Source organism: Ictidomys tridecemlineatus, chromosome 3 (assembly GCF_052094955.1).
Source record: "Ictidomys tridecemlineatus isolate mIctTri1 chromosome 3, mIctTri1.hap1, whole genome shotgun sequence".
NCBI classification, from domain to species: Eukaryota; Metazoa; Chordata; class Mammalia; order Rodentia; family Sciuridae; genus Ictidomys; species Ictidomys tridecemlineatus.
Window position 1 is genome coordinate 88,719,839 of NC_135479.1, and position 23,606 is coordinate 88,743,444.

Sequence of the window (23,606 nt, forward strand, 5' to 3'; positions counted from 1 at the left end):
TAGTGAGAGCCATTTTGTCACGGGCAGCACTTGTGTCTTCTTCTTAATGACGTGTCTAGTTTTTTTTCCAAAAAAAATTTTTTTTAATAAGATACAGCTGATTTCTGTTCAATGGCTTAAAGAAAAAAAAACTGAAATTGGCACTCTTAAGAAAAGACTTCTGTAATCTGGAATTTCATCAAGATAAATCTGTAATGAATCGGGAGCACAAAACTATACTGATATTTTACTAAGAATGAAACAAGAAGCCTGTCCCTTCTGGGATGAGAGAAATCAGTCAGGTAATAAACACATATATAACAGAACAGAGGCACATGGGAGCCCAGAGGTCCTCTTGAACAGAGAGGAAGGACTTACACAGCAGCATCTGGTTGCCACAAGAGAGAACTAAATCTGCTTCAAAATCCAATTTATATATAAAAAGTTAATGTCCATAGTTTATGATCTAAAATAGCACCACAAGGCCTTACTAGGAAATAACTGTCCTTGCCCTCTTCCCACCCCCAATATCCACTCCTCAAAGACAACCGATTTAACTCTTCAGCGTTTTTTTTCTTTCTTAATAATTTTTTTGTTTCTTAATAATAAACTGCGCTGCTGTTTCTTGATTTATCCTTTTTAACTTTTATCTCTCTTTCCTATTATTCCCCCTTTTCCTCCATTAAATGTCTAGTTAAATCAATATTTAGAACTTCCCTTACTATAACCACATAAATATTATTCACTATTGAGCTGAACTGTGACATTTCTTGCATTTTTTTTTTTTTCTATTTTGAACCAAGGATTAAACCCAGGGATGCTTAACCACTGAATCACATCCCCAGCACTTTTTATTTTTTATTTTAAGACAAGGTCTTGCAAAATTGTTTAGGGCTTCTTGTACAACTTGCTAATAATAAACAGGCTAATAAATGCCTGTGTTAAGGTTTGCTGAGTTTTCTATGTACGTATCACTAAAACCCCTCTGAGTAACCGTCAGGCCTTCAGTTTCCATTTTCTTCTTGGAAACCACCTTCTGGCGCCCTTCCTCTTCCTTCCCTATCCCTGTCCCTGTCCCATCAGGACTGGCTACTCTCACAACTGGCAGGCCGGAACTTTGCTTCATCACTGACTTGGGAAATCCACCTGGGCTCCAATGTCCTTTTTCTTCTTTACTCTTTCTTAATTTTTAATTTTTTTTTAAAATTTATTTGTAGATGAACACAATACCTTTTCTTTATTTATTTTCATGTGGTGCTGAGGATTGAACCCAGTGCCTCACACATGCCAGGCAAGCGCGCTGCCACTGAGCCACACACCACACCCCAACGTCTTTTATCTTACCTGCTTCATGCCCTCATTTTGCTGGAGCTCATCCTCTTGTAGTCTTCTTACAAAGGGTGTATGGAGATCAAATAGTTAAGATCTTGCTTATCTAAAGATGACTTTTCTGTACTCAGAGTTCTCTGCCATTTGGGGAGGTACAGAACTTTGTTTTTAAAATATTTTTCATCAGAACTTCAAGGGCATTTCCCCCTACCTTCCAGCTCCCCATAGGCTGGTGCTATTCTCTCTTCTATGTGATTTCCCAGTCTCCAGAAGCGTGCAGAATTTTCTTGTCTAAATTTTAACAGACATGCTTTGTCTTTTTTCATTCACTGAGCTGAGTATTATTGCTCTGATAATTCTCTCCTTCCATATTCTCTGTTCTCTCTGGAACTCTCATTATTTAGTTGAGATTTCCTAGATAGATCCTCTAATTTTCTTACCCTTTCTCTTCAGTATTCTACCTCTTCTTTTTTCTACTTTGTATCCTTTCCAAGTTTATCTTCTAGTCCTTCTATTGACTTCTTGTTGCTACTGTCAAGTCATGAATTTCCAAGAGTGTTTACTACGTTGCTGCTTCTCTCTTCAGCATCCTGGTTCTACTTTATATGCATCGGACCTTTTAAAAATATCCCTGAGGATAAGAAGGACAGTTGTTTGACATTTTCTTCTGCTCTGTACGGTGTCTCTTTGGAATTTTTCTGTCTGTTCAGGTCTCTGCTTTTCATGTAACAGGCTTCCCTTGAATGTTTAAGAATTGTCAACTGCCTGTTCCTATTCAGAAGTGAGAGAAGGATAATGGAATCTTGGGGCAGGGTTTGTCCCCAAGGTGATGGAGACAAAAGGCCTCCCAAATGTCGGTACCTGGATGGAGGCCCTTTCTCTGGGGTGGATCATCTTCTCTAAGATCTTTTTGATGCCTTGTCTGCAGGGTAAAGACCTTCCTTCAGCTTTCAAGGGGAGACAGAGAGAAAGGGGAATACGTCTCTCACCCTCCAGTACACAGACGTTAGTGCAGCACCTTGGCCTGGCCTCTTCCGGTACACTTGGCAGTTGCCAAGTCCAGAGCCCTCTGATTCCCAGAGTAAAAGCATAACCTTTTATGACAGAGGGAGAAGAGAGGGGAAGTGAGAGGGAGGCTCCTCCTTGTTGGCCAGGGTAGAGGAGGGACCCTGGGAGGGTGTCTGTTCCTACAAAGGCATTCAAACATAACTCCAGTTCTTAACCTCACGGGCAACTGTTGGTTCACATGGTAAATGTTTAAATTTAAAAGAAACTTTTCCAACGTGTCTGCACCATTTTACATTCCTACGAGCAGTGTACAAGAATTTCGATTTCTCCACATAGTTAACAACCAACACTTGCTATTATCTATCTTCTGATTATAGTCATTCCAGTGGGTGTGAAATGGTACCAAACGGTGGGTTTTGTTTGTGTTTCTCTAAGGACTAACGATGCTAGACATCTCTTTATGCACTTATTCTCCACTCACCTATCATTTTGGTGAAATGTCTATTCAAATCTTGAGACATTTTTTATGTTGGGGTTAATCCTGTAAAACTTTTCCAATACAAATCGAAAAGCATCAAAACTTAGCTTGTGATAAAGATGAGCATCTGAGCTGCACTGCAAATCTGGTTTCAGGCAGCCATATTATGCCCAAGAACAAGAGGCCAGGCACCCCAAACAGTGCAGTGATGCTGCCCTACATATAACAGATGCTCATGACAGCATCTCCTGGAGATTGCACTGGCCAGGGACAATCATAATTGATTTGTCAATTTTCAGATCAATCATAATTTCTACAGAGATTTTTAAAAAAAGCAACACCCTGATAAGGAGAGAGGGCTTCTCACTGCTTTTCAGAGGACAATATGAAAAAGCAAAAATTAAACTACATGGAGGTGTAGCCCAGTGGTCGAGTATATATTTAGAATGCATGAGGCCCTGGGTTCAATCTCCCCTGTGAAAAAACAAAACTGAACAAACTACCACCACCAACAAAAATATATGGGGAAGTTGTAGAAATAACTGCAAAAACAGATATTATGTAGTCAATATGTTAACTTGTATAAATATACCAGCAAAATCAAAGTAAGTACAGAGAGCTTTGAATAATTGATGTGACTGGGTAGGAAGAAAGGAAATGTAGATACACTCAGGCCTTTTAATCTACAGCTTAATTTTTCCCTTTTAAAGAATACAATTCACTTAATTTGTTCATCGGTATCATTATAATAACGATGTCCAAAAGACTCCCTGCAAGCAACAGAAAAACAGTCAGGATAAGCGATTAGATCAATGGAATATAATAGTCCAAACGCAGGCCCACACTGATATGGTCAATTAATTTTTGGCTAAAGTATCAAAGCACTTCGATGAGTCTGATGGTTCATTTTATGTGTCAGCTTGATGGTGCTGAGGGATTCCCACATGGGCTGGAAAAACATTATTTTTGGGTGTGACTGTTAGGGCAGTTCTGGAAAAGATGAGCATTTGAGTCAGTAGAAGGAGTTCAGAAGAATCACCCTCACCCACGAAGGCTGGCATCCACCACCCCAGCAAGGACACAAACAGAACAGAAAGGAGCAAGAAGGGCACAGACATTCATTTTCTCCTACACTCAGACTCTGGAGCCCCTGGCCCTCTACTGGGACTCTGGACCTTATACCAACAGCCCCCTTGGTTCTCAGGCCTGAGGCTCAGACCGACTTATGCCACAAGGTTTTCCAGCTTGCAGACAGCAAATGATGGGACTTCTCAGCCTACACAATTGTGTGAGCCAGGTCCCATGATCAATCAATCCATTAATAAATAAAATCTCCTATTACGACAATGGGTGAAAGGACAGTCTTCCAAAAAGTGTTTAAAAAAAAAAAAAACTGGAAACCTCCATAGAAAAATATGAATGGTGATGCTCTACCTTATACCATACAAAAATCAATGTGAGATGGATCACAGACATAATGTAAAAGCTGAAATTATAAATATTTTAGAAAAAGATCATAGAAGAATATCTTTGCAATCCTGGATGGCAAGAAAACACTAACTGACTGCAAGAGTAAAAACTGGTAAATTTGATGTCAAAATTTTTTAAATTTTGCTGGGAATGGTGGTGCACACCTGTAACCACAGTGACTGGATTGAGAGGTTGAGGCAGGAGCATCGCAAGTTCAAGATCAGCCTGGGCTGATTTTGAGACCCTGTCTCAAAAAAAAAAAAAAAATGTAAAGAACTGGGAATGTACCTCAGTGGTAAAGTGCCCCAGGGTTCAATACTCCCCCCCCTTTTTTTTTTTCAATTTTTGCTAATCAAAAGACATGATGGCGAAACAAATAGCTAAACCACTCGTGGGAAGAAAATATTTGCTATACGTGTTTCTGACAAGGAACTTGTATTCAGAATAAATGAATTACAGTTTGATGATAAAGGACAAATAATCCAATAAAAATAGGGGCAAAAGAACAAACACTTCACTAAGAGTAATATATACATAAAAGAGTTCAATCTCTATCATCAGGGAAATACAAACTAAGATCACAATTCAATATTACCAAACACCCATTAGAACAGCTAAAATTTAAAAGCCTGATGATTAAGGTCAGGGGTGCTATGCAGTGGTAGAAGGCTTGCTTAGTATGCACAAGGTCCTGGGTTCCATCCCCACCACTTGGAACAAACAAAAATGTCCAGAATGTGGAGCAAATAGAAATTCCACGCATTACTGGTGGGGGTGTAAAATGGGCAACCCATTTGGAATCTGGACGAGCAGTTTCTCAAAAAGTTACAACGTACTGATCCCATGACTCAGAAACTCCTAAAGAAAAAGAAGCACGTATGGATAAAAATACATTTCAAAAAAAAAAAAATGTTCATAGCAGCCCAAATCTGGAAAAAAACACAAATGCCTATCAACAGGAGAAAGCACAAACCAACTGTGGCACCGCCACACCATGGAATCATACTCAGCAACAGAAGGAGCAAATCACTGGCACCTGCAACCACACAGATAAACCAAAAAAGCATTCTAGTGCATAAAAATGATCAAGAAATAAAGAAGCACATACTTTTCTAGAGTACCTCAATTTTATGAAGTTCTAGGACAGGAAAAATTAATCTATGCTGTCTGCCCCTCGAGAGAAGGGATGAATGGGCTGGGAAGTAACAAAAGGAACACTTCTGCTCTGGAAATGCCTGCCATGGTTGGGGTTACACAGGTGCATGCATCCATCAATCTCAGGGAATTGCAAATTTAGGTCTGTGCATGTCACTGTATGTAAGTTATGCCTAAAATAAAACAGAGAAACAAGAGTGCCGGGCAGGAGGTGCGAATGTACAGCTAGCAATCCACTGAGTTCAGAGCAGCGCTGGCCACTTAATTAATGCTCAGTGACTGATGGTTAAAATTATTATTATCTATCACAGCAAAGCTGCTGGTTAAGTGACATTCACATGACTGCAAACTTGAAACCTGTCAGGAGAAGTTTGAAAAAATGATATGCATCTGCATAACAAATTGTAAAAAAATTCTACTTATATCCTATCTTCCTGTTATCTATCATAAGAACCCAGTTATTTATTACATGCCACATCTAATGTATCCTGTTTTATTAATTTTACCAACTGCATCCGTAATCAACAGCCACTCCATGTATAAATAACTTATGTGGTTGGGCCCGGGATATAGCTCAGTGCAGAGGACTTGCCTAGCATGTACAAGGCCCTGGGCGTGATCCCCATCAAAGAAAGAAAGGAGGAAGGAGGGAGGGAAGGAAGGAAGGAAGGAAAGAAGGTTGGGAGGGAGGGAAGGAAGGAAAGAAGGTAGGTAGGTGGGAAGGAAGAAAGAAGGAAGAATTGACCAATAGTTAATCCGACAGTTTCACAAAGGATCAAAAGCAGAACTGTCATAGAGGATTGTGTATGCAGTGCTGGGGCTGGAACTCAGGGTCTGTGTAGGATAAACATGGACTGCACCATTGAACTATAGCTCCAGCCCAACTTGCAGTTCTTGTTTCCATATGAGAAAAAGTACTTGATGTGGTGGCACACACCCTGAATTTCAGCTATTGGGGAGGCTGAGGTAAGAGGATAGCAAGTTTGAGTGAAGCCTCTGCAACTTAGCAAGAGCCTGTCTCAACATAAAAGAGGAAGGGACTGGAGATGTAGCTCCGTGATAGAGCCCCTGGGTTCAGTCCTAGTACCTCAAAAAAGAAAAGTATCTGAGATGTCTGAGAAAACTGAAGGATTTAAAATTGAGAAATGGGCACTGGGGTTGTGGCTCAGTGGTAGATCGTGTGCCTAGTACGTGCAAAGCCCTGGGTTCAATCCTCAGCACCATATAAAAATAAGTAAATAAAATAAAGGTATTGTGTCCAACTACAACTAAAAGATAAATATTAAAAAAATAGGGCTGGGGATGTGGCTCAAGCGGTAGCGCGCTCGCCTGGCATGTGTGCGGCCCGGGTTCGATCCTCAGCACCACATACAAACAAAGATGTTGTGTCTGCCGAAAACTAAAAAATAAATATTAAAAAAATAAAAATAATAATAACAATAAAATTGAGTAATGAAACAGCTGGCTGTAAACTCTTCTCAAAGGAATGTGAGTCCCTTGAGGGGAGGGCAGGGGACAGAAGAGAAGATGGTAGTCCTCTCATTTCTCCCATGAAGGCTATCCAATTTTTTTCCATACGATAATAAAATATTGATTAAGTACTGTATCCACTATGTGTCAGGTCACATGCTGGGCTCTAAGCAAAGGACGAAGGCTGAGTAGGGCTTCTTCCCTTTACAACACCATCATCTAAGATGGTGTTTCTGAAACTTTCGGCCTCCAAGGACCACTTAGTGGATATTGATATATACACAGTCCATCAGTGTTAGGCTCCGTTCTTAAAACCTCACCAAATTCATACCACTGTCTTAAAATTAACACAGTACTACGGTCACATGAGCAAGAGGAGTACTTCTAACATAGGTTAATCCATTTGGTAGTAGTCTCAAAGGTGATCAAGCAGGGCATAGTGGCACATGCCTATAATCCCAGGGGCTTGCGAGGCTGAGGCAGGAGGATCTCGAGTTCAAAGCCAGCTTCAGCAACAGCAAGGAACTAAACAACTCAGTGAGACCCTGTCTCTAAATAAAATACAAAATAGGGCTGGGGATGTGGCTCAGTGGCACTACTTGCCTAGCATATGTGACACTGGGTTCAATTTCAGCACCGCATATAAATGAATAAAATAAAAATCTATCAAAATTTTTAAAAATTTTTTTTTCAAATATTTATTATTTAGTTTTCGGCAACATCTTTGTTTGTATATGGTGTTGAGGATCGAACCCGGGCCGCACACATGCCAGGCGAGTGAGCTACCACGAGCGAGCTACCACTTGAGCCACATCCCCAGCCCCAAAATTTTTAAAAAATTATTTTAAAAACCAAATAGAGTAAAGGCATGCTGTTCATTTACAACTACAAAAAGAAAACTAAAAACAAAACAAACTAAAAAGAATGGAAGCAGTGTTTGCCGGCTTCCTTAGATGGTTCTGGAGAGTCAAATCAAATAAGGACCCGGAAGTGATGGGTCATTTTTTCCTCATGGACTCAACCTTCTGTACAATGTCAGGTTGGTGGACAGAATCAGGCTTGAGATCTTAAAAGGTGAGTTTCAACTTGGGCAAGAACAGCATTTGGATTCCTGATTCTGTCTCTGATACGATTTATCTCTAGGAAGCATTTTTCACATTTTGCTGCAACATCTGGGTGTGGTATGAAGATATGCCCCATCCTGTTACCGACTGAATTCTCTGGAGAGTGAAGGAAACATCAAGTGCTGGAAACACTCCAAACTCCCCACACCAAGCCCTTTCTGCCACAGTCCCACCTTCAAAAAACCCAAGACCTTGTTTTCAAGGTAAAGTAGTGACATCTGGGCTCTGAACCAGGCTGGGCAAGATATGGGATTTCCTGCTGTGACACACTCCACAGGCATTTGAAGCAGAAGAAACATCTTCATTAACATAACCTGTGCACGGAGCAATTTTTTCCCACAATCTACCATTCTCCATTTCAAAGCTTGTCTGAGAACCTTTCTGTTCAGCAGCCAGCAGACCTAGCACTGTGGAGCACAGCCACTCAGATCTTGAACTGCATACTTTAGGGACAGGGACTCCCCAACTGCCAATGGGTCACCTTTCTAATTTTCATATGATTTCCTAAAGCGCTGGTTCAAGAAAAGGAAGCAAACTATTACCTGCGGCCTCTTTCCTCTATATAAGCATTTAGATGACATTCTGCAGCGACATCACCACTTAGGGGCCAATGCACAGCTCAGGTCAACACCCAAAACCAGACCTCTACCTCCCCTGGCACAGCGGACGACAGCAGGACCATCCTTCCAGTCAGCTCAGGCCCAAGCTCTGCCCTGACACCTCGTGTTCTCTCCCACTTCACATTTTGCTCATCAAAAATTTTTATTGGCTCTATTTAAAATATATATCCAGCAACTGACCATCCCTCACCACCTTTGTGGCTCCCACGATGGCCCAGCTACCACCTCTCAGTGACAGCAACAGCCTCCTAACACCCCATGATCTATTCTCAACACAGCATCCAGGGTGATCCTTTTAAAACATAAGCCACATTATATCACCCCTCTGCTTAAAACCCTGCTTTGTGAAGGTTAGTTTCAAGTGTGAACGTGGCTGGACTATGGTTCCTAGTTTAATCAATCACTAATCTAAGTTCTGTTGTGAAGGTACATTGTGGAGGTGTTTGACATCTATAGTCAGCTGACTCTATTTTATTTTTGGAACTAGTGATTGAACCCAGGGGTGCTTTACCACTGAGCTACATCCCCAGTCCTTTTTATTCTTAATTTTGAGGCAGGGTCATGCCAAGTTGCTGAGGCTGGACTTGAATCTAAGATCCTCCTGTCTCAGCTTCCCAAGTTCCTGCGATCATAGGCATGCGCCACTGTACCCAGCAATCAGTTGACCTTAAATAAAGGAGATCATCCTCAATAATGATAATAACGAGGGTGGGCCTCGTCCAAGCAGTTGGAAGGGAATTCAGAGGGACAAGTGGAACAAACCTGAGGTTTCCCTGAGGAAGAAAGCAGCATCACTTCTCACTGAGTGTCCCCTGCCTGCCCTATGCATTTCAGATCCCAGCCTCCACAATACCACAATCACATAAACTAATTTCTTTAAATAAAGGTCTTTATATATGTACATATGTGTGCATATTAAATATGCGTGTGTGTGCGTATTTATAAATGTGTGATATATACACATATGTATCTACTATTGATTCTACTTCTCTGGAGAACCCTGATACAACCTTCTTGTGCCCTCTACATTCCATTTGTCCCTCTGGACCCCTCTCTCCCCATCTCCATCCTACTGCCTTCCCGGGATTGACCTCCAGGAATAAACACACACATCAACATCTGTCTTCTGGTTGCTTCTGGCCTTGGAAGCACCAGTAAGACACTGAAAACAGAGAGTCAGGCCAAGGCTCTTTCCCTATGAGGTCATCTTGTGCTGACTCCTGGGTTCTAGTAACAGCTCCCTCATCTCCCTTGGGAGCCAGAAGTGCTGACAGCTTGGCTGCAATTAGTCCCATGTCACCACATAATCATTTGTGGCCTCCTGCCCTGTCAGAGAGTTCCTCTGCAGATTAACCCCTTGAATCACTGTATTTTGAGTGTGCTGTTTCCAGTAGGGGCTCCGACGGATAGACTTCCTATTGCACTCACAATGGCCCACAAGGCCCTACAAGATCTGCCTGACTCTTCCCTCAATGGCCTCCGCTTCTCCTACCTTCCCCTTGTTGGCTCCTCTTTGTTGTTTAGAGTACAAGCCAGGTACGTGCAGCCCGTCCAGGGTAAGAGACAGCCGGGATCCCTGATGTATTCCATGTGCCCAGAAGAGCTGTGCTTGGTAAATACTGCATCATCTCCAAGTTCCATCAGTCTCCATGCCAACGTTCTTTCGGTGCATCCACAATAAATGTGGTACCCTCTTCCTAACCATAGCTTACAAAAGAACCCCAAAGTAGGAAAAAAAAAATCTTGCCTCCTGATGCAGGGCTCCACAACCCAAAACAACCACATCCATCTCCTTCACTTTCACCCTATGATCACTGAAATCTTGGGCAAATGTGGAAAAATCACAAATCAGAGCCCACTATCATCATCAACAGGATGACGAATGTGATTGTTAATTCATCTTCACAAGATGTAAAAAATTCTCCTCATAAAAATACTTTCCCCAAAAAGTTTTATGACCCCCATGGAATGAAATATCTAAAACAAATGCAATACTAAAGGTGGCTGAGTGATATATGCTAGCTCAACAATTCTACAAATGTCAAAGTTATGATATGATCTATCATTCAGCAGCATTTTCATTAGCCTTTGTTGACTCTAAAGGAAAAATCACATTTTTTCCTAAAGTTAACTAGCTAAACAGAATATATTCTTTTGGTTAATGTTAACTGTTAATTTACTTCACTGTTTAACTGCTTGCAAGCTCAACCCCAGATGGTTTTATACATAAAACCAACATGCTTCAAAGTCAACATTAATACTGCTTCACAGTACTCTTGCACATACTAGGAGTATAATATACAGTTATAGCTCAACTGAGTAACAGGATGTAAACATGGAAAGCATATAAGCATTTCACCTCAGGATGTTCCGGAATGTTCACCTCTATACACTAGAAAGTGAACATCCAGACACCAATATTAAATCTGAATGCAGTTCTGCTTTCATATGTCACTGTTAGAGGGACCTAGACAACTATATGCCCAGAATATAAAACAGGACCTGATGCATAATAAATGTTCAGTAAGTATTTCATGAATATTTCATGAACAGATAATAATGATTTTTTGAGTATTTACCATGCACTAGGTACTGATCTTAATATCATATATGTGATATCGAATATAACACCTAACACAATCCTAGAAGGTAGGGAGTGGAGTTATCCACATTTCATAGATGAGAAAACTGAGGAACCAAGAAGTTAAGTAAAAAGTCCAAGGTAATACTTCTAGGCAGGAATTGATTTGGTAATCTGTTGCATAACATAACACCTCAATACAAGAGGCTTCAAACAATGATGTGCTCTTTTTTTTTTTTTATGGTTCTGTGGGTTCACTGGCTTCAGCTGGAGAGTTCTTGACTTCTCATGCAACAATTCTCAAGTTAGCAGCTAGGATATTGTCATCTGAAGGCCTAACCACAATAGAACTCCAATGACTCCCTCCCTCGTGGGGCTGCAAATCAGCTGAGAAGATTAAAACTGCTGGGGGCTGCCTGGGCATCTCTCTCCATGAAGCCAGCTTGAGCTTCATCACAGAATGGTGGTCCTTCTAAGGCAGCTGGCTTCCTCCCGAGTGTAATTGAAGAAACTAAGGCAGGGGCTGGAGGTGTAGTACAAGGACCTGGATTTGATCCCCAGCAGTGCAAAAAGAGAGAGAGAGAGAGAGAGAGAGAGAGAGAGAGAGAGAGAGAGAGAGAGAGAGAGAGAGAGAGAGAGAGAAAAGAGAAACAAAGACAGAAGCTGAAAGCCTTCTTATGCCCTAGCCCCAGAAGTCAAGCATTATCATTTTTGCTTTATTCTGTTTCACAGGCCATCCCAGATTCAACAATGGGGGACGCTAGAAAACCAGCAGGTGTGGCACCTCAAGTGTCATCTTTGGAGACTCACCACCACCACAGTGGAGCTGGCATTTGGATCTAGGCAGGACAATTCCAGAAACTGAACTCACGCTTAACCACCACACCACACGACTCTATCAGGAATGAATGAATAAAGTCTTTAGTTTGTGTTACTAGAGGGGGACCATTCTGGTGATTTGGGACTCCAAAGGTGAATTAAAATCTCCATCTCTAAAGATACAAGGTTATTTGCAATGTTTATTTCTTTTCTTACTTTTTCTATGCTGAGGATTGAACCCAGGTCCTCCTGCGTGCTCTGAGCTATACCCCCAGCCTAATCTGTAATTTTTAATTGACAATCTTTTCTCCGCTTCCAAACTCCCTGGTTCCAAAAGTCAAGAGGCACCCGCTGTAGGTGCTGGGGTAGAGGAGGCTGGGCAAAACAGGGAGGGTTTGGAAGCTCTTTTGCGGGCACAGTTTTATGAAAGCTCATGTTTAAATGAAGAAAGGGCACAGTGATCAGCAGCAGGTATTTTCAATGGGAATTCGCCATGCCCCAAAGGGATTACCATCCGGCTTGAAAAATCTGGCCTGTAGACAAGTCCTACACAAATGCCACACTTTCATTCCTCATTACAGCTCTGGAAAAGAGGTTTAAAAAAATAATCACCACCACCACCATTTATTGAGCGCCTGACTCCACCAAGCGCTGTGCAGAGGCCTTGTCTCCTACTTACTTCAATCCTCACATCAACCTCACAGGGCAGGTTGGACCATGATATCCAGGATACCAACTTCAGAAAGTTCCAGAAACTTCATCACTTAGTAAGTAAGCGGCCAGAGATTAAAACCTCTGTCACTGTGACTCTCCAAAGCCCATTCTGCTAAGCGCTGAGGAATGCCATGCATATGACCCTCCACCAAGATCCTTGTCACCATGTGGCCACTGTTAGTCATTTCTGACTACTGAGTGCCTCCTTCCTCACCGCCCCCATTCATTCGGGGCTGTGATGTTTCCAATCACTGCTGTTTCTGGGTTCAATCCAGCACCTGATCTTAGGTAGGTACTTTCCAGTTTTAGTGAATTAATAAATTATGATTTCTTCAGAGGAAGTTGACAGTAACCCAGGGGTTTTAGGTCAGTGTCTAGCAATCAAACCCCTATCAACCATGGCTAGGAGCACTCAGCAATAAAACGGCCACTGGCTTCCACTGTCCCATCTCTGCCTAACTGATCTCCCCTCCCTTCACGTTTTTTGGAAAACACTATTTGATTATGTGCAGTGCCCGGGAGTGCCTTGCGGGGAGGCGAGGCGGTGAAAGCAAGGCAGGGCTAGTGCTCTGGGGAGTTTTCATTCCGGCTCCCCACCTCTCTGCGGGTGTTCCATTTATTTTTGGATGTTTATTCTGGTTCTCCAGGACCTGCCACACCAACTCTCATGAGCTAACAAATAATGTATTTGAAGAAAACCCTTCTTTTCTCCCAAGTTCCTAGAGTTAGAAATTCAAGGGGACCCCAAAGCACTATTGATAAAGCTGTGACATTACGAGCTACAACTGTGTGAGGAGAGGGTAATGATTCCCCTTTCCATGGGATCAAAGGACAATAACTCACACATAAAACGCTTCTCTGTGCAAGGAACCCGGGACAGTAGCTGTCCACAGTGAACCTTCCTAACTAAGCAGGACAATGTGGGGAAAAAAACCCCACAAAACCTAGCCTTGGAACTAGGACCTCTCTAAATACTTCTCTGGTCTTCAACAAAAAGCAACCGACAAGTGAGGACACCATCTTTTTAAACTGAACATTTGTAAGAAATTTGCAAATGTATGGAACAATTCAGATTTGCTCAGTGAATTGAACTCTGGAGGGAGGCAAGGAATGGTATTCATAAATATTATATATTCATAAAATATCATAAATACATTCGTAAAATATAGATTCATAAAATATCAAAAAATTTCATTCTAGTGCTTTACCTCTATGGTTGCCTTCTCCACTTCCACTGCCTTTTAAAAATATGTCTCCTTGACACATTTTTAAATTGACAGTAGTGTTTCAGGAAGGAGAGGGTTTTTGCTTCTGAATAATTGTCAAAGAGAATCTCTTTGACAAAAACCCAATGGAAGACTCCATTTTTATGTTTTCTTCTCTATTAGTTTCCTCTGCCTGAATGCGGCACTAGAAATATAAGCAGTACAAATAAACATATTTACAGAGCATCAGGTTTTCAATCAATAAAAACATACTTGGTTTCCATGTGAAGAATCAAGAGGAGAACAAAATGAAAACAAGGACCAGAGGCCTCAAAAGCAAGCAGAAGAGTAAACAACCAGTAAAAGGGGGACAGAGGACCCAGTGGGAAAAATGTCACCTGCTGGATCACTGATAGAGGCTGCATCTGGCCCTGCCTCCCAGAGGAGTCAGGGTGGCAGGGACACTTCCAGCTTCCAGTGTCTTCTCCACCAAAGCCTAACTGGGTTACTGATGTGTCCTAAGGGTCATAAGTTTCCAGTTATGCACTTTTGATAAAAACAAACAAACAACAACAACAACAAAAAAACCCAGCTGTAGGCTCTACTCCCATTCATACAGTTCTCAAGCTTTGATATGCAAACATTTTCTGTTAATTATATTCATTGTCACTTTCCTTAAGTGTCAATGAATTAACACAGCATCTTAAATTACTATTCAGGCAGTTGAAATAACTATGCTTAGTAAAACAGATATATACGTTCATTTAAAAAAAAAACAGTTAAGATTGGAATTTCAATCTCTATATAATTCTAAATCCTATGTATAGTTTAAAGCCAGGAAATATATGTGTTTAAGGCCAAAATTCCATTCCCCTATCTATCCTGCTGTGGTTACACCAGACAAATCATAGTTACAGTAATTTTAGAACCCCTTGCTGCACCCTCAGGTATAATTAAGTGACTTAAACGCTGAGTTCCTGCCTCAATTCATTATTTGTTTTCTCAAATTATATACCTGGCACTGACTGACCAGAGCATCGCTCTATGTTTGAATTTTGACACAAACCCATGCCCACCCCTGCTAGCTTTCTTCTCACAAAGCCATTCAAGTTATTGCAAAGACATAAATCCCACTCATATTTTTAATTTACGAGTTCTTTCCATTAAATGTGAATGCTGTTTAAGTTGAATCAGCCAGTTTAAATGTAATCAGCCTTCTGGGGGATGGATTCCTATGATGACTTTAACACAACAAAGTCACAAAATTACCCTCAGGGCAAGGGTACAGAAATACTTTTATATAATTGCTTTTTTTTGGGGGGGGGGATTGTTTTTTTGCTGTGTTTTGGTTTTGGTACTGGGGATTGAACCCAGGGGCACTTAACCAATGAGCCACATCCCACCCCTTTTCATTCTGAGATAGCTGCTCAGGGCCTCTGTAAATTGCCGAGGCTGGTGTTGAACTTGCCATCTCTTAACCAAGCTGCTGGTATCACAGGTGTGAACCACCCTGCCTGGCTTATATAATTGTTTATTAGGTATACTCAGAAATATCAAGGCCTGTGTGAAGTCAAATAAAGCTTTTACAAAGGTCTACTCCAAATTGTCAACACATGAAACTACTTACGGTGAGCACCAACATAACTCACACACACAACTGTTACTGATTCTCTTGTCTACTCCCTAGTGCATTGATTACAGGCTCACTGAGGGCAGAAACTATGCCCTGTCTTTTTGCTCCCAGGGCCCATCACAATACCTACTCCATAGCTGGCACTCAATAAATTTTGGTGAATGTTTGTTTATTTGATAAATAAGTGTATGAGCGTAATTGTGTTACTGAGTCAGAATATATTGTGCTAAGTCTTTTCATACCATTTACAAACATGATGATATTATGCAAGATACAAAATCATTAGGCCTCAGTTTCCCTAAATGTGACATGGGCACATTAATGCTTATCTTGCATACAACCTCAGATAATTGCCTGCAAATGAAATTAAATGATTCAACATTAATTGAACTCAAAAACATACATTATTATTTTAGTACTCTGATCTATATAAACAAGTATGTTAAATTCTGGCAGGATAGAAAAACAAGTAGTTATCAAATTATACTATATGCATTAGGTAGGAAATTTGAAGTTCTTTCTATTCCAGTTTATGCTTTTCATCTTCTGCCTGAAGTAGCTAAATGAGGAGAAATTCACATACTTTTGGCCTAAACAAGACAGACTGTATTGCCAAATTTTCTTCTTAACTCTGACTAATAAGATTTTCTGATCCTCCCACATTATTTACTTCAGAGTCAAAGGGATGAAAGGTTGTTTTCTAGGTGGGGCCTGAAGACTAAATTTGAAATTGCTCAAGTATTTGCTGATTTTTCTCAAGTCAGATTTATGCTAAAAATAATAATTAAAATCTTAATTAACTGGCTAACTTCAGTACTTTTAAGATATTTTTGGAAATATGGGAGGGATTATAAATAACAAATATAAACCTTGTAATTTCAATAATGATTTAAGACAACAGGACTATATACATGGCTTACCTCATTTTAAAAACTGATTTTTAAAATATGCTCAGCTTTAAATCGAAGAACGAAATTATTTACACCAATCTCTATATGCCAACTGCTGCTTTGGTGAGATAATAACAGCTACTGCCTTGCACATTTACTGTTCTATTTGTTTTTAAGTTCAGAAACCAATTTTAAAGAACAATTCCTATACACCAGATTCAGATTAAGGAGAGTTCTTAGAAAGCTCTGGGCTTTAAATTTCCTCTAAATTTGCAGTTGCTGCAAATAAAAGTTTGGTCGATCCCACTTAGCCATCCATACCAAATAGAGCTCAAGTCAGACTCGGAATAGAGTTGCTTTCGCAAGATATTTTAGTGTTAATGTATATTTTTCCCTAAAAGAACATATTTGGTTTGGATCAAATCATTAATATGTATCTCTGACTCTACTATGGGGATTATAAAATGAAGAAGTCATAGTCGAAAATACCAAGAAACAGAGGCGTGGTTAGTTGCCAAGGGTGCTGTGAATCCATAATGAGTCTATAGGAACTGGTGGTCTTCACACCCAGGGCTATGGAGCTGGGAATGCAAGGTGCCTGCTGGATTTTGTCTCACTGCCCACTCCGTCTGGCTCCCCCTCTAGCAGGCAGCACCCCATCTCACACTGCCTGTACAGTCACCTGTGTGTCTCCGCCACTGTGTCTGGCAACTCCTGAAAAGCATTCTTGCCCACGTTGCAGTGAGCCCAAAGGCACCAGCCATGTTCTGACTGATGGTGGCCCAATTCCTTTAAGGGTCTAGAGATCTCTTACTGCCCTCTGCACACAATCCTGGCCTGCAGGAGAACCACTGCCGCAGGAGGTCCCGGTGGTAGTTGGTTCATGTTTGGAGTTCCCTGTCTTGCTGCAGGACTTGGCACAGGCCAGTCTTATCCTTAAGTCAGTTAGGGTGACTTTTCCAAGCTTTCTTAGAAGGCTAGGTCTTCATGTTCCACAGGACCTTGGCTGTCAATTCACCTTCCTTTCCTGCCCACTCCCTCATATATAAAGGACAAATGTATGAAATGCCCCTTGGATTTCAATCCCCAAAGACAGCTCCTACAGGAAACTAAGAAAATGTCACTCTCATGATGGATTACAAAATGCTTAGCTGTTTCTTAACTCTTAAATTTTCTGATTTAATGTCAAGTGGTGCGTTTTTAAGAACACAGTCAGCAAAATTAATTAGTAAACTTAAGGGTAACTGAGGCCATTGAGAGTTTATTACCAGAAAGATGGCTGAGTCAACAGGCTTAAGTTACAATCACAACGTCAACAAGCACAAAGGGCAAATATCAGCTTCCCCATTTGAAAAGCAGAAGTGCAACTGACTGGCATGGAGCAACTTCATGCTCAACATATTTATGTGAGTAAAATTAACCTCTAAATCCTCTTGAACTGTCCTAAGGGACTTCTAGTGATAATGGAAATACTCACATACTGTCCAATATGGCGGCCACTATCCACATGTGGCTGTTGAGCACTTGAAGTGTGGTGAGTCTGATTGAGGAGATGAACTTTTATGTAATTAAATACCCAATGTTGGTAGTGCAACCGTCCAAGAAATTGCTATATAAATGTCAAAGTCCTATTCTAGGGGCTGGAAATGCACCTCACTGACAGCATGTGCTTTGCAGGTGTAAGGCCCTGGGTTCAATCCCCAGCAGTGGGCAAAGTAAAAATAAGAGCAAATCTAAATTTCTAATCTGCAGACTAAACTTCCATACCAGAAAGTCCTACACCAGTGGCTAGAAAGTCTGTCTGTGGCAACTAGTATTCACTTTTCTCAAAGCATAGACACTCAAACCAGACTGTCCACATTCTCCACTGATAGCTTAGTTTAACGAAAGCCACTTGGTGGTGAAGGCCACCTTGCTGGAACACATATCCAGTTCAGAAGAATGAAATGAGAGGCAGATGAGTTTAAAAAGCATATTTCTTTCCCTCTTCAGGGAAATGAAGTGTTTCGATTATGTGTGTGTGTGTGTACATGTGTATGTGTGTGTGTTTTTCCGGTACCAGGGATTGAACCCAGGGGCACTCTACCACCAAGCTATCTGCAGCCCTTCTACTTTTTGAGACAGAGTCTTGCTATTGCCCGGGCTGGCCTTGAACTCTCAATCCTTCTGCCCCAGCCTCCTCAGTAGCTGGGATTACAAGTGTGCACCACTGCATGCCACAAAGTTCAAAGGCCACTCCGAGATTTTCCCATCTGTGTGATGGAAAAAAACATCTTAGAAATGTGTCAGAGAAAAAAGGTGGCTGTGATGTTTTGACAAAAGTGACACTGAATCACCCAATGGGGACCCTATTCTTGGTTTACCGACTGAGGGGCGGGAAAATGGACTGGACCAACAAGCTTCAGGAAGACTTTAGAGACTGGATTGGAGAAGGCCCCAGCAGAGCCTAGCCCTGTCCAGAACAGCGGCCATACTAGGGGCCAGGACCAGTGCATCTGCCCTCAGCGGGTGCCTGGATGCTCTGACAGCACACTGATCTGCTGAGAAAACACTGAGGCAAAGGTCTCCACATTTCTTCATCTTCTCTGTTGCCTCCTATTTCCTCCACCATCTCCTTCTGGATACCTCACCTTCCTAATCCGTCTCCCCGTGTCTATTCTTACCCCCTGTAATCCAACCTCCACAGAGCAGCCAGAATGATCTTTTAAAATCAGACTCATTCCTCTGCTTAAAATCCTCCCTTGGTTCTTACCCAAAACAAAATCCAAACTCCTCACTCTGGCCTCCAAGGCTCTACTTCCTTTTATTTTTTTGCTTCTTCTCATCCCATTGTTCCCCTTCTTTGTTCTGCTCCAACTGACCACCTCCTCCACATGTTCTTGAGGTAAATCAAACTTCTTCCCCCTCAGGCTCTGAGTTTCAGGGATTTAGATGCACTGTCTCATTTTGTCTTTACATACCCACACCTGGAATCCCAGTGGCCTGGGAGGCTGAGGCAGGAGGATCACGATTCAAAGCCAGCCTCAGCAAAAAGGGAGGTGCTAAGCAACTCAGTGAGACCCTGTCTCTAAATAAAATACAAAAATAGGACTGGGATGTGGCTTAGTGGTTGAGTGCCCCTGAGTTCAATCCCCAGTACTCGCCCCCTCCACCAAAAAAATGATTTTGTCTTTACAAATCTAAACCTGAGATTTAAAGATCAATCCTGGGAGGGTTGGGAGGAGAATTTGAAATCAGAGAGGTCTGCTGAGGTTGTAACACAGCTTCCTTTAAAGTGGGCCCTTCGGAGAGTCCTGACCGACTCCACTTTGCTCTGTCGCCTGTTCTTTCTGAATCTTTTCTCCTTGGCTTAGCCCAATAAGAGCCAGCCTCATAGGCAGACCACCTCTGATGGAACAAAATTGCTCCCTCAAGCAATAAAGATTTCCCTGGTGCCACAGAACCTCAAAGAACCAAACCTGAGATAAGGATCCACCAGGCCACAGTCTGACCAATCTGTTTTACAAAGGCATGTTCCCTCCCTTCCCCTTTCCTCCCCTATGGCCACACTGACTACATTCCTTTCCTACTTTACCATCACTTATCTCTCCAGTTGAACTCTCCAGGTGGCTTGTGGCTGTATCTGGTTTGTTGGGACCCCCAGGGTCAGACCTCTGGGACTCCAGGAACAGGCTCCTAGCTTTCACCTCGGCATTGCATTCAAATGAAGCAACATACACCTCCTTTGTCTCCACACAGAAGAATGAAGCCACAGGCCTCTCCAGAGGCAAATCCCTCCTTTGTCAAGGAAAATCTTGCCTGGACAACCCCCTCCCCAGCCCCCAGTCAATGTTTCAGGCCACATCAACACTGTCCTGCAAAACACCTGGCAACCATGAATTTCAACTTGTTAAGCACGTGATGCCTCTGGGCTAATAATTTTCTCATTTTAAACTTGCAAGCATTTAATTACAATTAAAACGCAGCTATAATAGGAAAAACAAGTTACTTTTATGAGTTACTTTCAGAGACTTATTTCACATTTATGCTAATATCAATATTTCTAAGCTAATCTTTATGTCTTATTCTCTCCTGGCTCCATGTGCTGTAAAAACAATGAAATCTGTACCAATTCATCAGATGGCTGACGTTTTATACGAGGGCATGAATGCACATAGAGCTGAGTTTTACATTACAGAGGAGGCCCTCTCATATCTGCCTGCCAAATGACCTTCTTTTTTTTTTAATTATTTTTAGATGTTGGTGGACCTTTATTTTGTTCATTTATTTATATGATGTGGTGCTGAAAATCGAACCCAGTGCCTCACACATGCTGGGCAAGTGCTCTGCCACTGAGCCACAACTCCGGCCCCTCTGCAAGTGACCTTCCTAGTGGGAATGCTTCCTTGAAGGACAGGTTTCACTTTACATAAAGTAGGACTTATCAAGTCAGTTCCTATAATTGTTTGAGGGCTCAGCTTCTCCATCTATAAAGTGGGGATAAGGATATAGAGTGGTTTTGAGGATTCAGTGAGATTATGCGTGTTAATGACCTGGCACAGTAAATGCTAGTTTACACAGTCAGAAGTAGCTATTTCTTACAATCAGAATCTGTGGGTGGCGCTGCCTGACTAAAGGAAGCTCTCAGGGAACCAATGTTTTCAATTACCAAACAACTTCCCAACAACAAAAATAAAGATAGCAATCGCTGACTACAAAGATAACACAATCCAGCTGACTCTAAATACCCTTTTTAAAACACTAGTTGTTTCAAGATCCAGCTTCTGATCTTGACTCAGCATAATCTAGTATTGTTATCCAGTCCCCGGCCCCAATTATTATTATTATTATTATTATTCTCTATTCTTAGATTGCTTTTAGTGGTGGCTTCCATCCAGGGACATAAAAGTGTTGTTGTTGTTGTTGTTGTTGTTTTTGTGTGTGTGTGTGTATGTTTGCCTCCTCTCTCTATTTTCTTTTCCTAGTGGGTATGAAGTAGTCATAGCAATATCTTTGATCTTTTATTTCCTACCGGGAATTTATGCAGCCATGAGGAATAACTAACTTCCAGAGGTCATTAGACAGACCTTTGACTGAAAATAGCCTTCATCAGGCATCCATAAAATTCAACTGAGTCAGACTAGGTTCTCAGAAACACATCTGCTTTAAGAATTTATTCCTTCAAGCATTATCTTGAGCCCTTTCTAATCGCTAATGCAGGACACCACTAGATCTCTTAATAAAAATCTCCCAAATAGTTGAAGTAAATCCAACATTTCATTTATTCAGGCATTTGCCCCTAACCCAAATCCTCACACCAGAGAGAAAAAGCAACTGCCTTACTCTGCTTCCAATGCCCACTTTCAAGAGAATACCTTTTTAAAAAATGCTTACTGTGATTTTCCAAGTACATTTGCTATTTGGAGGGTACACTCCAGGAAAACCTTCACTGCCAATAAATCCAGACTCTCCAGTAAGAATGCCACCACATGTGAAAACAGGTCTGTGAAAATAAAAGAGGAAAGAATACTTAATTTGAAACATGGTTTAACAATCTAATGTCACCCTCAGAAATATGTACTGAAATGGATGAGAGTTAATATGGTTTAATACTTGCTTGCACCAGATCATGGATCTGAAAGCTGCTAGCTCTCAGAATATTTAAATTACAGCCTGATCAAGCGCTCAGACCAGATGCCATCTGTCTCCATCATAATCGCCTAGGAATACATTTACCTAGGAATATATATATACATTTATAAAACCCGGTCCTCCGGGGTACATTCAAGTTTGTAGGAAAAAAATGGTTAGTGGATTAGCTTAACTGGAGAGAGGGGGAGAAGTGGTGAGAGCCAGGCTGAGTGAGGCTCAAGGTTTTAAGGATAGCCAGCAATTAGTTAATATTAAAGTTTTGAAGTTCCCAGATTTGGAGCCATGCCTAGGTCTCCTCCCCTCTTCTGAAAATCCTTGGCCATTGGTGGCGCCTCCCATTGAAAAAGAAGGCTGATGTTGATGGAGGTACTGGAAGAGGAGGTGCCAAGACTGGCCCTGGGTTGGTTCTCTCAGCCCAGATCCTGGAGCCGTCCAAAGGGTGGCAAAGAGTTAACTTTTTGGAGCAGCTCTCTGGGTTCCCCTTGGGTTTTCATCTCTGGGCAAAGCCTCTGGAGCAAAAACAGCAATCAAAACAGAGGCCACAGATGTGGGCCCTGGTACTTCCCTCTGCTCCCTTAAATACTCGGGGAGAGGAGAGGCAGGTCAGTTACCCCCGCCACGTGGTGGCCGGGCCAGCTGCTGAGCCCGGTCGCGGGTCCACGCGGAGCCCACTCGGCATAGGGGCGAGCGCAGGGCGGTCCGGGCGCTCCGAAGCTCGTGGAGAGGGGCGACACGCGAGGCTGCAGGGGAGCGGGAGGGCGGGGGTCGTGTTACCTCTCCGGGGGCTGCAGCCGGGACGGCCGAGCGGCGGCCAGCAGCAGGCAGAGCGGTGCCCAGGCGCCGGCGCCCCTCATGGCCGGTGTGGACTCGCGGGCTCCACCCCGCCGGCGCGCACCCCGCTTCGCACCCGCCGGGGCTCACACCCCCGCTGGCATCGACCCTGGCGCGCTCCCCGGCTTCGCTGCGGCCCGGGAGCCCTCACTCTCCGCTCTCGCTCGCTCGCCGCCGCGGGCAGTCAGGTACCCCGAGTGCGCAGCGGCCGGCGGGGCGGGGGCGCTTTTATAGGCGATCACGGTGCGGTCTGACGACGCTCCATTTCCCCTGAGGAGTTGCTCTGGCAGCCACAGGCCACTGCTGAATATCCCGTTTGTTCTCCGGCGGCAGGAGGGGCGGCTCCCAGGCCAGAGCCGCCTCCTCCCCTGGGGCGGGCGGGCGTCTCCTCCGTGCGCCCCGGGACCCACCGCGGGGAATACGGGGAGAAGGATGGGGACCGAGTGGTACCCAGGCGGGCCTGGCTCCGCCATCCATGGGCCAGTCTCGGGTTGAGCGTCTTGGTTTGCTTTGGAGAGTGCCCCCCCATAGTTGCTTTACAAAGTATCATTTTTATACTTCGCTGATTGCTGCAAAACCTGGGGTTCCTTGTTTTGTAGCCTTCGAACATCCAGATCCAAGAGGAAAGCAAAGACATTCTATCATATTTTAACTCCTGGTCTTATTCTT

The 23,606-nt window shown here is 42.6% G+C and overlaps 1 protein-coding gene across 2 annotated transcripts in view; it reads right to left on the reverse strand.

The window, feature by feature from the left end:
- Positions 1-23,270, reverse strand: part of Pcolce2 (procollagen C-endopeptidase enhancer 2) — a 58,404-nt gene extending 35,134 nt beyond the window's left edge. The window contains exons 1-2 of one of the 2 annotated variants that reach the window (XM_005328075.5): positions 22,881-23,270; positions 21,849-21,957 (exon numbers count right to left, since the gene is read on the reverse strand). In XM_005328075.5, coding sequence (XP_005328132.4) covers positions 21,849-21,957; positions 22,881-22,960 — 189 coding nt within the window. In that variant the 5' untranslated portion in view covers positions 22,961-23,270. Of the gene's footprint in view, positions 1-20,049; positions 20,068-21,848; positions 21,958-22,880 lie in introns of those variants that run through there. The other variant, XM_078043457.1, reaches the window with a different exon arrangement.
- Between the last annotated feature and the right edge of the window lie 336 nt (positions 23,271-23,606).